Below are 16,578 nucleotides of genomic sequence, written 5' to 3'. Positions count from 1 at the left end.
GACAGAGTTCCCAGCCTCTTGTACTTATGGGAAAGCACAACCAGACCAGGCTGCCTCTTGTTCTGTGTTTCAGGACTCCAGAAATGTTCCTGTTGCAGACAGGCTGGGATGGTCTGAGCCACCCACCTGCTCACAGCATGGAATTATTTTCCTTGCTCTGCCTTCCTGAGGAGGAGGCTGAATGCTGCTTGGGTGGCTTTTTCCTCTCCTAGGTTCTCATTGTGTGTCTTCTCCCATATCTTTGTCAAATATGAGGGGTCCATGGCCTGGGTAAAGGTTGCACCTCTCTCAGAGCAGGCTGTGGGTCATGGTCGCTGCTCTGCCTGTGCAGCCCCTTTTCACCCTTCTCCGAACTGCTGGTCTCAGAGTAAGACATATAAGGGGTGGGGGTCTCTCACCAAGCCCCTTCAGCACATCATCACCCTTCATGGACTGCATTCCTGCTCAGAGTGTTGCTGGGACGGAGGAAGTCGCTGCCATCGGTGCCACCACTCTGCAGGTGTGGAGCTGGGAGGAGGTGAGCTGCCCCTTCTGGGGTGCTGGAGCTCACCTGCCCTTCTGGGGTCGCTCCTCCCTGTGTTTCTGAAATACTGTTCAGAACTGTCCAGGAGCTCGGGCTGCCATGTGCTATGTCAGAGTGAGATGTCCTGGCTGCAGACCTGAAATACTTCCATGCTGGTGTTGTTTCTTGGATGTCCCTCAGCCCTTGTCCAGTGGCTGCCCACACTGCTGGCATGGGCAGGGTGGGAGAGAGAAGCCTTGTCTGGAAGAGATGTGTTGGTGACGTGGGTGCATGGCTGCACAGCTGGATCTTCCTGCTGCCATGAAGTCCAGTGTTTGTGAAGCCCCTGGTGTTCCCAGGCTCACCACTAGCAGCCATGGCTCTGGTGGTCCACAGGCATGGGAGATGTGTGCCAGCCTCAGGGTCTGCTCAGAGAGACCTCCAAGCCAGCAGCAGAGGTGGGTTTCACACAGAGTGTGAGCTTGGGGTGTGGCACTCCTGCTTCAGGACACGGGAAGGTGAAGGCTGGAGGCCTGGACACGCATCCCTGTTGGCATCACAGCTGTGAGACAGGGAGAGGATGAGTGCGACTTGGAGCTGGGCAGGCTCGGGCTGCCTCATGTCTGATGGGCTCAGCGGAGAGGAAGGGAATGACTGCCCAAGGAGAGTGACCCCAGTCCTGTGGGGGGCAGGTGGAGGTGCCCTAGCTGCGCCCCTCTGCTGGGCACAGCTGCGTGGGACCCTGCTGCCTCGGGCCTTGTTCCACACCTGTGTTTGGAAGGGCTTCAGCTGGGCTTCTCTGGCCATTTGCTGTCCTTCTCTGATTTCAGAACTTGAACATTTTACTGGTGAAAAAACTAGAGCACAAAGAGAGGAAAGGCTTCCCAAGCCCCTCTGTTGAGCAGGAGCAGTGCCTGGCATTGGATGTGTCTCTGGGTTGCCTGGAGAGGTCGTGAGCTCCCCATCCCTGGAAGCATTCAAGGCCAGCTTGAATGGGGCTTGGAGCAGTCTGGTCTGGTGGAAGTTGTCCCTGCCCCTGGTAGGGGCTTGGAGCTAATTGGTCTTCAAGATCCCTTCCAACCAAAACAATTCCATGAGTTTTTGGATGTCACCCAGTCCCTGGCATGAGCCCATGTGGGGCAGGTGTGTTCCTGCAGTCGTGCCCCAGGCAGCCTGTCTGTGACCTCCCTGACCACCCATCTCCTCCTGCAGGCCACCAACGGTGGAGGAGCCTTCAGTGACTACTCCTCCTCTGTGCCCTCCACCCCCAGCATCAGCCAGCGGGAGCTGCGGATCGAGACCATCGCTGCCTCCAACACCCCCACCCCCATCCGCAAGCAGTCCAAGCGGCGCTCCAACATCTTCACGGTAAGCGGGCAGGGAGCCTGGGAGCTCTGGGCTGGTTTTTCAGCAGAGGAGAGGGCAGGGGAGGGGGGCACGGCAGCCTGACCCGTGGGCTGTCCCGCAGGGTGACCCGCGCTGTGCTGGCAGGAGCGTGTGCGTGTGAGAGGGGAGGGTCCTGCGTGTGCAGGGACCGCGGTGCTGCAGGCTGCTTCATGCAGAGTGTGCCTGCATGGGGAGCACCTGGGAGCAGGACGTGGCTCACACACACAGGAGTGTGCCAGGGTGCACTCGTGTGGGTGTGCAGTGTGTGTGAGCTCCTGCTCGCGGCAGGGAGCGCAGCTGTGCGTGCACAGCACCAGTGACTCTGCTCATACTCTCCTTGGGGCTGCGAACCCCGAGCGTGGCACGGAGCCCCTGCTCACTGGGCCTCCTGTTTGGTGCCGGTGATGCTGTGCCCAGTGGTGCTGTGCAGAGCTCAGCACCTGGCATGGGGCCCCACTGCTCCCGTTCCTGAATCCTGCGTGCCTTGAGCGTGCCTTGGGTGTGGAGGGAGGGAAGGCAGAGGGGAGGCAGTGAAGCTGTGGGCCCCAGGTGGAGCAGGGTACATTTGCAGCCCTCAGCTGTGCTGGTTGCCTTGCAGCCTGCCTCTCTGCACGCTCTCACACCATGCACACGCTGTCCATGCGGTGTGCACAGCCCTGCCCTCACACTCACCCTTGCTCTGAGCACAGCCATGAGTGTCCCCTCGCTGTGAGCACTCACGTGTCCCAGTCCTGTGTCTAGCATAGGTGTAGCCTCTGTTCCTGTGTCCATGTGCAGGCTCCGGCCTTGCTCCTCTCCCCATCTCAATGTGCTTTCCAGCCACCATTGCTCAGCACACTGTGTCTGCTGTCTGTGGAACTGGCCACCACAAAGCCCTTGTACCTGTTGCACCATGTCACCCCTGTGACCAGCTGCTACTGCTCTGTGTCCAGACCAAAAAAATTCAGTGTCCTATACGCCATTCCTCTCACTGCACCACTGGCATCCCAGATTCTCCACTCCTTGTGCTGGGAATGTGCCCGTCTTCTTTGGCTTCTGACACTCTGAAAGCTTCTGTGCTGACCTCCCGAATTCTCTGTGCATTCCCCTGGCTGCATCTCCTGCACCCCCAGCTCTCTGTGCACGCCCCAGGCCCACGCTCAGCCCGTCTGTGTGCTGTGCTCCCCACCTCCTCCTGCCAGCACACACCACCCTCGCAGCAGGTCCCCACTCCCAACGCATGGTTGTTCCCTCACTGCCTTCCCCTCCATGTGCACTGCCCTCTGGAATGCCCTGGAGCTCTCCCAGTGCCCTGGAGCTGTCCCAGTGCCCCGTAACTGTCCCAATGCTCTGGAGCTGTCCTGGTGCCCCATAGCTGTCCCAATGCTCTGGAGCTGTCCCGATACCCTGGAGCTGTCCCATTGCCCTGGAGCTGTCCTGGTACCCCATAGCTGTCCCAATGCCCTGGAGCTGTCCCGGTGCCCTGGAGCTGTCCCGATACCCTGGAGCTGTCCCATTGCCCTGGAGCTGTCCCATTGCTCTGGAGCTGTCCCAATGCTCTGGAGCTGTCCCAGTGCCCCGGAGCTGTCCCAATGCTCTGGAGCTGTCCCGGTGCCCTGGAGCTGTCCCAATGCTCTGGAGCTGTCCCAGTGTCCTGGAGCTGTCCCAGTGTCCTGGAGCTGTCCCAGTGCTCTGGAGCTGTCCCAGTGTCCTGGAGCTGTCCCAATGCTCTGGAGCTGTCCCAGTGTCCTGGAGCTGTCCCAGTGCTCTGGAGCTGTCCCAGTGTCCTGGAGCTGTCCCAGTGCTCTGGAGCTGTCCCAATGCTCTGGAGCTGTCCCAATGCTCTGGAGCTGTCCCAGTGTCCTGGAGCTGTCCCAGTGCTCTGGAGCTGTCCCAGTGTCCTGGAGCTGTCCCAGTGCTCTGGAGCTGTCCCAGTGTCCTGGAGCTGTCCCAATACCCTGGAGCTGTCCCGATGCCCTGGAGCTGTCCCAATGCTCTGGAGCTGTCCCGATGCCCTGGAGCTGTCCCAAAGCTCTGGAGCTGTCCCGATACCCTGGAGCTGTCCCAATGCTCTGGAGCTGTCCCAGTGCCCTGGAGCTGTCCCAATACCCTGGAGCTGTCCCGATACCCTGGAGCTGTCCCAATGCTCTGGAGCTGTCCCAATGCTCTGGAGCTGTCCCAGTGCTCTGGAGCTGTCCCAGTGCCCCGTAGCTGTCCCATTGCCCCGGAGCTGTCCCGATACCCTGGAGCTGTCCCGTGGCCGGTCTCCGTGCTCCCACTGCAGCAGCTCTGGCGGGTGCTCTCCCCGTGCCCCGCCGTTCTCCTCTCCGTGCCTGTCTCGCGCTGTGCCACCCATCCGCTCGCCGCGCCGATGCGCCTGGACTCGCTGCCGGCTCATGTCCACGCTCTCTGGAGCCCCATGCTCGCTCACCGGGGTGGGCGCACGCTTGGGGAGGAGGAGGGCGGCTTGCTGCGGGGCTTGGCTTGTTCGCTGTGGACGTCATCGTGCGTGCAGGGCTCTCACTGCTCACCCATCCCGGGCTCACGCTTGCTCTGCGCCGCGGGCTCACCTCGCCGCGGGGCCGGGGCTCACCTCACCTGCTTGCTCGTGTGCTGGTGCACATCCATGGCTCACGTTGACGTCTTCACCCATCTGGTCGTGGCAGCAGCAGCAGCTCCTGACACCTCCCACAGAGGGACAGGACCAGGAAGGGTGGGAAGGGCAGGAAGGGCAGGCTGTTTTCTGCCCCTAGTTTTTCCCAGGCAGGCAGCGCAGGTGTAGCCAGCAGCCTTGGTCCTTGTGGGGACCCCAGGTGGGCACAGGCCTTTCCCAGGCGCAGTGCTCAGCCCAGCTCTGGGAGCCGCTGCAGCCCCAGTCCCAAGCTATGCCTGACTCCTTTGCTCCTCTTCTCCTTTCCTCCTTCTCCTTTCCTCCCTGTTCTCCTCCTTCTCTCCCTCCTCCTCCTCCTCTCCTCTTCTACTCTTCTCCTCCTCCTCCTCTCTTCTTCTCCCTCCTCCTCCTCTCTCCTGCTCCCCTCCCACTCCCCAGTGGATCGCATTCCCCCCGGGGGTCTGCGTGCCCCAGGGCTCCAGGTGGACACAAACTCTGCGCCCACTCCCGAGCCCAGCCCCAGCCCCGACTGCTGCTGCCGCCGGCGCCCACTCCGTGGCCTGTCCGTGCTGTCCGCTGGCACCCATCACTGACAGACTCGTGTCCGTGTTCTGAGTATAACTTGCCAAACTCTTTATTCTTTCGATATTTGCAGATATGTGCCACTGTTTCCAACTTTTCATCAACAAAAAGGCCTTTCCAACTCCTTCCAAATTAGAAGATCCAGGTGGTTACACACGGCACCTCTGTACAAATTCTCTCACTTTTCATTGCCTCTCCAGGGCCGGATAAGGGATGGGCACTGGGATTGATCTAAGATTAGAGGCTCGCCCGCCCTCCAGCCAGCATGGGTCCCCCCCTCGGAGACACGCAGGAGCCTTTTAAATCCCCCCAATGTAAAGTCTAGGAAGCGCTGAGACGGCCTGCGCCTGCACTTTAAGCTGGGACATTTCTGGGCCTGCTGGACGCTGTCTCGGCACTGCCCCTTTCGGGGATGCCAGGCGGACGACCCTGCTGGGATGGGAAGACCTGCAGACACGCCGGGACCGGGGACAGCCGCGCATGGAGCTGGATGGGCCAAAAGACGCTTTGCTGCTGCCTGCGGGAGCCGCTGCAGCGCCTGCCGCTAGCGCTCCGCTCCTTCCTCCCTCCTGCACCTCTGCAGCCTGCATGGACTCCTGCTCCTCCTCCTCTTCTCCTCGCAGCCGAGCAGCCATCTGTGTCTCTTTAGTTTCCTTCTCTTTCGATCTCTTTGTTTGGTTCTGGGCCCAAAATCTGGTGAATCGGTGTCCCAGGCGCGCGGGGCTCGTATCCCTTTCTGATCCAAAGCACACGGGGCCCTCCTGGACTGAGGGGGTGTGTAGGACGCTCCAGAGAGACGCTGCCGCTGCCTCCTGCCATTGTTGTGATTCTGAATGTATTGGTTGTGCTCCATGCCATGTATGACTTGGTATTTCCCTCTGTCCTAAGCACTTTGAATGAGTTCTGCTCAACAGACTGTAAATTTCATATTGTATTTATCAGAGTTTGCTCTCCCCGCGGCCCTCGGGCGCTGGTGGGTCCTGCTCTCGCCGCTCTAGACGTGTGGTAGATATTTATTGTCCATGCTCTTTTGTAAGGGGCTGGTATCTCTGCCCGGTGACCTGTGCTACTTTGTATGGTGCAAGTGTGTTACCAGAATAAATCTGTTGGATTAGTAGAGGTGTGAGTTCCTTCACTGCCTGAGCCTCTCCTGCTTCCATCCATGCTCCACCTGCATCCCATGCCATTTCTGTCTGTCGCCATGTCCTGTGTGCCCCACGGGAGGGGTTGCCCACATAGCCCCGCTCTGCCAGGAGGAGGACAGCCCTGCTTGCAGTGGGGGGAGAGGAGAGGAGAGCTCGCTGGGGCTGGGCTGGAGTGTCCCGAGTGTCCCTGAGGCACCGGGAGAGGGCCTGGCCGTGCTGGGTGCTGGCAGGGCTGGCCTGGGGGAGAGCAGAGTGCTCTGGTCTGGAGCCTGCTGGGGACAGGGGACCGTGTCTTCTGGTGTCCCGTACCCGTGTCTAACGCGCCTGTGTCTCTTCTCTTCCAGTCTCGGAAGGGCGCGGACCCGGAGCGCGACAAGAAGGTGCCGGAGTGTAAAGCGGACAGTATTGGCAGCGGGCGGGCCATTCCCATGAAGCAGGTTCGATGCTCCCCCTTCGCCCCTGCGAGACCCCTGCAGGCTCCGGGGAGCGCGGGCTCGGGCTCCTGTGCTCCGTCCTGGGGGCTGGCGGTGCCCCTGTATCCCGGGACTGCCCTCCCGGGTGCTGGTGTGCAGCCTGTGCCTGGTGCTGGTGTGCAGGGGATGGGTGGGGGGCTGCAGCAGCAGCGGCTGCAGTGCAGTTCCAGCAGATGGCATCCATGCCCCACGCCCGCCGCAGCCTCTCTCTGCTCCTTCCCTGCTCCTCTTCTCTCCTGTTCCTTTCCACTGCTGCTCCTGCTCCTGGCAGGACGGGAAGGGGATTGCCCCCTTCATGGGCTACAAAAAGCTGTGAGCACAGTGCCCACACTGTGAGCGGCTGGGAATGTAAGGGAGGCACTGCTTCCTCCAGCAGCAGTGCATTTTGCTCCTGCCTCTTGGCTTCCAGGGAAGCTTGAACTGCCTGGATCCAACCCAGGGTGTTGCCTGCCCATGTCAGTCGCTGCAAGCAGTGGTGGGTGATGTCCTAGTGAGCCAAGTGGTGTGGATTGGCTGGATGGTGTTTCCATCAGGATTCCTTGCATTTCAGGAAAGAGTGATCTGTTGTGCTCCTGCCTTGCATGTTGTGTCCCCGTTGTGGATCCATTTACCCTCTGCTGGCCCCTCTGTGCCCCCCAGCGCTGTCAGGGCCGAGTTGCACAGGGCCAGTTGTGTCTCTGCATTGCAGGAGTGCTGGGACTTGAGGCAGGAGAATAGAGTCTACATCCCCAGCAGGTTCTGGCTGCCTGGTGCAATTCCATGCTGAGATTCCATGGGGAAGGACTCAGTGAGGCCAGGCTAGCTGAGGAGTGGAGTGGTGGGTCAGAAGAGAGAGGCTTTGCTCACTGCTGGAGCTGCCAAAGCTCCTGCCCTTCCCCACCCATGGAGTAATGCTGAGGCAGGTTGGTGCAGGGCTGTTGGTGCCCCAGGCAGGGGGCTGTGCTGAAAGGAGGGTGGGGTTGGGAAGGCAGGACTGGGAGGGTCAGCTCTGGGGCCAGAGAGAGCTGCAGGAGAAGCAATGCCAGGGTGGGGACAGTGGGATCTCACACATGGGGCTCTGCTCCTGGGGTGCCCACGTTTGGCACAGCCCCAGCAGGAGGAGGCAGCCCGGTGTGCTGGGTCATCCCCTCTCTGCAGCACAGGGTCTCGTGGTGTCGTTTGTGGTGAGTTGTTGGTGTGCAGGGGGTTGTTTGTGGTGAGTTGTTGTTGGTGTGCAGGGGTTGTTGATTGTGGTGGGTTGTTGTTGGTGTGCAGGGATTGTTGTTTGTGGTGAGTTGTTGTTGGTGTGCAGGGGTTGTTGATTGTGGTGAGTTGTTGTTGGTGTGCAGGGGTTGTTGTTTGTGGTGGGTTGTTGGTGTGCAGGGGTTGTTGTTTGTGGTGAGTTGTTGGTATGCAGGGGGTTGTTGTTTGTGGTGAGTTGTTGGTGTGCAGGGGTTGTTGTTTGCGGTGAGTTGTTGTTGGTGTGCAGGGGCTGTTGTTTGTGGTGAGTTGTTGGTGTGCAGGGGTTGTTGATTGCCCTGGATTGTTGGTTTGCAGTGGCAGGACCCGTGTGCTCTGGTTTGGGCTCAGCCCAACCCGGGCAGCAGGGGAAACGCTGGGTGGCTGTTCTGTGGTGAGGCAGAAGAGGCTGAGAGTAGAGCAGCTGGAGCCCTCAGTGGGGCCTGACTTGGTTGCCCAGATCCTGCTGCTGCCTGCTGGAGGGCTGGTCCTGAGAGGGACCTGACAACCTTTGGTGCCTGGATCTGTGTGTTCCTTTTCCCAGGATCTCCCTCCGCTCAGCAGGGCAGGATGATTGCTTCACCTGCTCCTGTGTCTCCGTGCTGCTGGCAGGGCCTGGCCTTGCCTGGTCAGCTGGAGGCTGTGTTGGTTTAGTGAGATTGTCATTCCGTGCTGTTCCTGTGTGAAATGAGGAGAACTGGGACCATCAGAGGCACAGGTCTGCAAACACAACCCGTACATCCCTTCTGGGCTTTGCAAGGAGGAGGAGATGGCAAACTGCTGCCTGGTGCAGGACTAAGCAGAGGGACCAGTTCATGGCAGCAGCAGCTGAAAAGGAGAGCCTGGAGCAGAGTTCTCATGGGAGATCCAGGTCCATGCTGGCTTCAGGACTGGCACCTCTTCTAGCCAGAGTTGTGAGTGGTGGTTTCACAGAGCTCAGAGATCCTGGCAGTGTTTTTACAGGAACATACCCAGGGGGAAGTGGTGTTTGACAGGTGGGCACTAGTTTGTGCCAGCAGGTGTTGACATGTGGCTCGTGGGGAATGGGTTGTCAGGGGGTCCATAGTGGGGTTGTCACTGCAGTTTGGCACATTCCTGCTGTGGCCCTATGCCACAAGGAGTGGTGGCTGGGCACCACCAGTGGGGACAGGAGCAAAGACTCCCAGGAGGTGTAGCTCTGTATCACAAGGATTTGGGACAGGGGATGGTGGCTCTGGTCTCTGTATGGACCTACTCCTTCTGGAAATGGTGGAGGTCTCATCAGTTGCTGTCTGTGAGGCAGTGAGGGTGGGGCCTGCAGTCAGTTTTCCTCTTAGACGCTCACTGGTCCTGCCCAGCCATAAGAGCAAAGCTGGAGGGTTTGGGGCTGAGAGTGGCAAATGGCAGGTTCTCCTGCCTGGCTTTGTGGCCACATTGGACTGTTGGCTTCCCTTGGCATGAGCACTGCTGGGCTGGCACGTTCGGTGCTGGGGCTGCTGGCAGGTGGCTCAGGAGCAGTTGGGTTCCTGTGCATGGGAGGACGAGACTGGTCTGTGCTTGCATTGCTGGCTGGGGGCTGAAGGCAGCGTGCTGTGGGGCAGCAGGCTCTCCCATGGCTGCAGCCACTGGGATCCACAATCCCTTCCTGGTGTCTGTGAGCACAGAACAAGCGTTGGGCAGCACTGGCAGCCTCCTCAGCATGCGAGGTGTGGGGTTTGCATGGAGCCAGGAAGCAGGAGGCCAGGCTGGATGCTGCAGAAAGAGAAACACTGGGCAGCCTGAGGAGGGGTGTTCCTACCACAGGGTGCTTGGTTGTCACTTGTCACTGCCTTCTCCAGCACAGCACCTCTGGGTGACCTGATCTCTGTCCCTTATGCATGTCTGGAAAAGATGGAGCTCCCCAAGGAGACAGGTGGGGCTCCCCACCCACCTGGGACAGCACCCTCCAGGCAGCAGTGCCTCTGCCAGGACAGCTGTGTGCCATGGACCCAGGTCTGTGTGCCACAGTGTCCTTTTGGTGATGGTCTGCAAGGCTGGAAGAGTTCCTTCATAGCTGGACACTTGTCCCCAATAAATGGGTTAATTAGGCCAGGAGACGAAGCTTCCTCAGCTGTTTGTTACCAGGAGTGAGTGCCTAATTGCACATCTCCCAGATCTTTCTGGGAAGGCTGCGTGGAGCATGCTGGCAGCCCGGGGGTCCCCTGGCCCCTGGCCTGGCTCTGCTCGGGCCGTGCACTCCAGCAGGGCCCAGGGCGGGTGACTCCTCCTCCATGGGAGCTGGGATCATGCTGGGAGCTTAGATTACATTTAAATTGCCATTTGCATTTTCCAATCAATACGCGACTTCACAATTAAGTTTGGTGTTAAAATTCTTAGCAAAAAGTGAGTGGAAGGGAGATTTGTGGAGCAAACGAGTCCTCTGGGGGCCATCGCCGCTCCCTGCTTCATTACGCTGCATATTGCTGCTGCTGCTTTTCCTGAGCCTGAGCACAGCCCAGCGCAGAGCGGAGCCACGGAATGCCGGGAAGGGGAGACGGTGGGGACAGCCAGGGCTCGGCTCTCCTCCCTTTGTGTGTGACGTGGGAAGAACCTTGGGGAAGAGTCCCTTCCTACAAGTCTTGCCACAAGTGCAGGGGGAGGTTGAGGGGCACAGGGGTCCCGGAGGCACAGAGCGCCTGGCTGGGAGCACGGGAGCAAGGGCAGGTGGCTCCACCATGGTTTGTTCCCCCTTTTGCACTCTTGTTCCCTCTGGCTTGCAAAAAGGGGCTGTAGTGCCGGGTCCTCCTTCCCAGCTCGGTGGGGTTGTGCTTGGTTTGCCCAGCTGCAGGTTTGAGGCTGACCCAGCTGCAGCTGGGCTGTTCCCTGCAGGCAGAGTGTGTGTGGGCAGGCTGGAAGTGCTGCAGTGGGTGTTCTGTAGCTTCAAGGTGCATCAGGTTGAAGTCACATCGAGGAAGGGAGTTACAAAAGGGCAGGTCAGACTGTGGAACTGAGCTAAGTTTAAGGCCAGAAGGGGGATCATCGTGCCCAGCAGGAATCTTCATGCCCAGAAAAGATCACTGTGTCCAGAAGGAATTGTCACATTCAGAAACTGGAGAATTCCACACTTCTGTTCTGGTGACTTTGAGTCAGATCTGTAACTTCAGCCCAGTCTGGAGCAGATTTATTTGAAAGATACCAAACAAATGTTCTGAATTCCAGAGAATTCACCACTTACCTGAGTGAGCTGGTGGATGTTAAACTGGCTTTATGTGGGAGGAGGAACAATCATTTTCATCCCTGTCTGGCCCAGCTGTGGTGTTAGAGAGGACAATTTTGGATGGGTCCAGAAGCAGTGCTGAGAAAACGTGGGTGCTGCTGGCTGGGTGTGGGAGGGTGGTGCACAGCACCCAGGAGCTGTCCTGGCCCTGGCATGGCATGGCATGGCATGGCATGGCATGGCATGGCATGGCTGCCATCTCATCCGGGAGCTGCAGGGACATCAGGATCCCATCTGCAGCGGGGAGGAGCAGCGTGCATCCCTGCAGGTTTTGTGAGGAGGTTGGAGTGGCGTGGTACAGCTGAGCCTGTGCAGGCAGGGAGGGGTGAGGTGCTCCCAGTGCTGCTCCAGCTCTGCGTGGCTGTGACAGTGTCACAGGTGGGGGTTACCCTGTGTGTGCTGTGTGACCCAACGAGTGCTGCCAGACTGAGCTGCCTTTCCCACGGAGCCCTAGAGCTGCTCAGTGATGGCACATTCAGCCCAAGACACGCCTGGGCTGCTCCCACCCAGTCCCTGTGCAGGACCAGCCCTGACAGCCCAGGACCAGCCCTGACAGCCAGCCCCTGAGCAGGATTGTGCCTGCTGTCCTCAGCAGCTCGGTTTGCCCAGTGACAGGAGGCACCAGGGTTAAGGACCAGTCACTGCACTGATTTACACCATACAGTTGCTACTTTACCTTTAGGTTTTCTGGTTTTATGCTTTCTTGGAGTTCATTTGAGCAAGACATTGAGGAACTAGCCTGAATCAGATGCAGGGTGGCTGCACCTCTTTAAGTCCTTCTGTTGGACACAGGTTTGCTATTTATAACCAGCTCTCAGACATGGGTATGTTTTCAGACCTTGCAGTTGTCTAGTTCTCATTCCACCCGTTACTGGCTCTATGGGCTTTGTAGAACTGGTGTTTAAGGGCCTTGTTGCTCAGTTAAAAACCTGACAGAAAGCTAAAACCACTTCTCAGCACAGTCACTCCTGCCATCAGATGCTGTGTTTTACCCAAGGGAGAAACAGGCTCCTCTAATGTCCTGTTTGCACTGCTGGCATTGACTCCTCTCCCTCTCCCTCTCCCTCTCCCTCTCCCTCTCCCTCTCCCTCTCCCTCTCCCTCTCCCTCTCCCTCTCCCTCTCCCTCTCCCTCTCCCTCTCCCTCTCCCTCTCCCTCTCCCTCTCCTCTCCTCTCCTCCCCTCTCCTCTCCCCAAGGTATCAGATGCTGACAAGGGATCTGGTCCTGCCCACACACAGCTTTGCCCTAACCACTCTGTTTTGCTGTTCCATCCCTGCATGTGTGGGAGGCTCTTTCTTTTCCCCACTGTTTGCTGCCCAAGCACCGAGCTGGAGTGGTCATGGGCACTTCTGCCTGTTCTGCACATTTGCTGCAGATTTCACGGTCACGTCTGGCAGTGTTGTCCCCCCAGCACTTCGTGCTGGGCCTTTGCACCGTGCAGGAGCAGCAGCTCAGTCTCCAAGCACTGGGACTGGGCCCCCAAATATGCTGAGGCTGGCAGGGCTGAGACTTTCTGCCCAGGTTTTTGAGGAGGAGCTGGCCTGGGGCCCAGATTTTTGCCAAGTTAGGAACAGGCAGTCTGGGTGTCTGTCCAAACAGCACTTTCGGAGGGGCCAGGCCTGACAGTTGGTAGATCCAGCTTTTTCCCAGACTTTGTTACTCATTCCTACTTTTGTCCCCCCATGCTGTGCTTCCCTCCCTGTTGACAGAGTGCTTGATGTGCTCTCCCTGCTCCAGAGCCCTTGCACCTGGTGTCTTGCCCCAGCTTCCTTCTCCCTCTCCACCTTTGTCCTTACCTGGTACGTGATAAACTCCTTCTGGAGGTAGATTTCCTGGGGAGGCAGAAATGAACGGGGAGAGGATGAGGATTGTGAGCCTTGTTCAGATCAGTGGAGTTAGTTCTGGATTATCCTGGGGGTAAGAGGGAGTTCAGCACATATGAGTGCAATAATTTCCTGGCCCTGGGAGTGTGTTCTGCCAGTGATAACAGGGTGGGTCTCAGGTAAAATCGTGATGACAAAAGAGAATGACCCTAACTCTCAACTGCCCAGGACCTGCACTCCCTCCTGGGGTGTGTCCCTAGTCTGTCTGACAGCTCTCAGAATCACAAGCAGGAGAGAAAAAGTGCATTCCTTGGGAGACCTGTATTTGGGGTGTTGTTTCCCAATCAGCCCCTGCCTGTCCCCAGTTCTCCCTGCCTTGACTCTCCCTCTGTGCTTGGGTGGTGGGAGAAGCTCTGGGGGCAATCTGTGTCTGTGGTGGGGAGGTTGGCTCCTGCCCTGGGTGGGCACTGCCTTCAGCATGGGAAGAGTTTCTCAGAGGGGTTTGGGATGGGTCCCTCAGAGGACCTGGGCATTGGCACTGACGTGGAAACCCTTGTCCCTGGAAGGGAGGGGCTGTCTGTGTGGGCTGAGGGCTTGGTACGGACAGGGTGCAGCCCGGGGAATGTGGGAAAGTTGAATGAGAAGATGTTCTCTTGAGTATCCTCGTTGTTTCTTCTCAAAGACCCATCTCCAAGGGGCAGTGCTGGCAGAGGAAAGGTGTCAGGACCAAACCCCACCTGAGACTCGTGACTCTTCTCTTCTAGGGCATCCTCCTCAAGCGCAGCGGCAAGTCCCTCAATAAGGAGTGGAAGAAGAAGTACGTGACACTGTGTGACAATGGGGTGCTCACCTACCACCCCAGCCTGCACGTGAGTACAGGGTAGGGGAGCAGGGTGGGACTGAGCCGTGCCCCTCGCTGCTGCAGTGCCCTCGGAGCAGACAGGGAGGGACTGGGGCAGACTGATGGCAGATGGAAGTTCTGGGCTCTGCCCTGTGCAGGAATTCAGTGTTGGCCACCTCCAAGGCAGCATTTTCAGCAGACCAGGGTCTTACCAGGGTCTGGAGGAGACTCCCTCTCTTTGTTCAGTGCTACCCTGGTGGAAACATGCTCTGTGCAGGGGAAGCTGCAGTTCTCTCCTGTTTGCCTGCTCAGTCCATCCAAACAGGGCCCACCCTGCAGCCAGAGAACCCCTTGCAGCCATGTCTGATGGTGCCATTTGGGTGTGCAATAATTTTCCTGGCTGCTAGGTGTTGGGTAAGGAGACGAGGTGGCTGTGCAGAGCCGAGCTGCTGTCGCTGCAGCTCTGATCCTTGTCTCTGCTTGGCTCAGGCACGCAGCTGCTGCCCCATCCATCTCTGTCGCCTCCCCACTGCGGGGCTAATGGCTTCTTCCCTGTTCCCTCTTGAGCACAGTTCGCTGCTGCAGCAGCAGCCGTGCACAGGCACACCTGTGACACGGGCCCAGCACCTCTGCCAGGGCCGAGCTGCACAGCACAGACAGATGGGCAGTGCCTGGGGGCACAGGGGGGTTCAGAGGGCTGCAAGGAGAAGAACAAGGTGCAGCAGCTCTTGTGAATGTTCCCAGGCCCTCAGTCTGTCCCTGATCTCCTCACATGTGTGGTGTTTCAGTGCCCTGAGCCTCAGGGTCTTTCTCCTCACTGCTAACCCTGCACCCTCACTCCAGGGTTTACCATGCTCAGTTATTGAGTTCCAGAGCCCCTGGACCCTCCTGGCCTTGAACTGGAGACCCAACCATTGCATTTCCTTTCTCTAATTTGTTGGGGCTTTTTCTTAGAGTCCTTTGTCCCCGTCCTGTGTTGTAGTCTGCAGTTCTCTAACTTTGTAACCCCAGATTTTGGTCTTTGGAGCACCAGACCAGGAGGGAGTGGCTGCTGCTGCCACCTCTGCCTGTGTGCTCACCTGTGCACCTGTGTGTATGGGCTTGTCATATTTCCATCATGGAAATTACCATGCTATTACCATCAGCTGTGGAGGCAGAGCAATTTCTGCGCTGTTGTTCAGCTACTCTCAGATGCTGCTGCTGCCACACACCAGGCCTTTTTTGTCTCCTTTTTTCACTATTCCTTCCTCAGGGGGTGATCGAGATTGATGCCACTCGCTTTCCTTCCTGCACTTCAGTGTTTCATTTCATTATTGCATTGCCCCAGGAAAAAATCTGGTTTGCTTCCAGCTGGTGCCACTGGTGATCCACTGCCCGTTGCTGAGGGTGGTGCCTCTCCTGGCCAGTCTGCACGGGGAGCTCTGAACCTTGCACCTGAGATAGCAGCTGTATGCTGGATGTGTTTGCCTACAGCGGGGGAGGATTGCACGTGGGCACAGAGCGTGGGGCTGCCCAGCCCGGCTGCCCCAGGGCTGGGTTCTGTGTGCTGCCCTGGGGCACCGCCTGCCCAGGAGTGGGCACAGGACAGGGCACCCACCACCCTGTCCCACTGTGTGCTGTGGTTTTGGCAGCGTGCTGGTGGGATCCACAGAGCCTCGCTGCCTCTCTGCCCCTGTGGTACCTGGTGTACAACCTGCCTGGAAAGGGTGATGCAGGGACAGGCAGGAGGAGGAGATAGTCCCATTGTATCTGCTCCTCCCCATCTTCCAGAGTGAGCCATGCTGTGATGGATTTGTACCCTGTGGCCCAATGCAAAGCTCCCGTGTCTTTTCACAGGATGAGACAAGCAGAGCATGTTAGGGATGGAGCAAACCTCTGCTCCTGAGGATGGGCATGCATTCTGTCACTTCAGTGTGGCAGCAGATCCCAGTCTGGCTGGGGTGAGGGGAGCTGTGGGCTGGAACAAACCTCAGAGCATCAGCCAAGGGGATGTGCAGCATCCAGTTCTTGCCGTGGCATGGGAAGTCCCAGCTTCTTCCCTGCATGTCCCACCACGTGTCTGGGAGATGTGGGAATTCTGGATGCAGCAAAGGGATCCCTGAGGGCAGGCTGAACCTTTCAGGAAGAAAACCTTCCCTGCCTTTCAGGATGTTCAATGCCCCAGAGCATTTTTGTGCTCTTTTTTTGTGTTCCCAGTGGCTGTTCCTTGGCTTGAGTCAGGGCAGTTCCTGCCTTGTCTTCTCTTCCATTTTCTCTGCATTCTCTCCCTGTCCCTCGGGGTGGGTGTCAGCACCTCAGAGATCAGCAGCCTTAATTTCTTTTTCCTCCAGTGCACCTCGTGTCTGGGTGTGTCCGTGCCCCATTGGATGGAGGTCGGGGCCTGGCTGTGGCAGTGCTGATTTTACCAACCAAAGCTTCCTGGTGGAGCTCTTAGTCTGCTTTTGGGAGTTCATCACTCAGTCTGTTTCTGGATCTAGATCATGGCACCTCCAGCCCAACTGAAAGTTTCCTCAGCAGGAGTCAGGCGTGAGCTCCGGGTTTGCAGTTGGTGAAACACCTGCTGGTGAGCTGGCCCTGGAATTGCTTTCCTGATGGAAGCAGATCTGCCTGGACTCATGCTCGGGAGCTGTGGGGCTGTTGGTGGGTTCCTGCCCTGAGGTGCCACCTCTGCACCAGAGCAGTTGGTGCTTTCAGGGGCCTGATCCCCGGATTCAGCAGGGCTTTCCTTGCTGCATCTGTATTTCTACCTTCCTGTGGGTGTGTTCAGCGGCAGGAAAAGAACA

The 16,578-nt window shown here is 58.3% G+C and overlaps 1 protein-coding gene across 1 annotated transcript in view; it reads left to right on the top strand.

The window, feature by feature from the left end:
• The window catches only part of AGAP3 (ArfGAP with GTPase domain, ankyrin repeat and PH domain 3), a 77,052-nt gene that overhangs the window by 23,235 nt on the left and 37,239 nt on the right, over positions 1-16,578 (top strand). Inside the window, 3 exon segments of the mRNA XM_033080647.2 lie at positions 1,715-1,870; positions 6,550-6,642; positions 13,719-13,823. Coding sequence (XP_032936538.1) covers positions 1,715-1,870; positions 6,550-6,642; positions 13,719-13,823 — 354 coding nt within the window.

Source organism: Catharus ustulatus, chromosome 1 (genome assembly GCF_009819885.2).
Source record: "Catharus ustulatus isolate bCatUst1 chromosome 1, bCatUst1.pri.v2, whole genome shotgun sequence".
Classification (NCBI taxonomy): domain Eukaryota; kingdom Metazoa; phylum Chordata; class Aves; order Passeriformes; family Turdidae; genus Catharus; species Catharus ustulatus.
The sequence above is the reverse complement of the archived record's forward strand: the minus strand, read 5'-3'. Positions and strand labels throughout refer to the sequence as shown.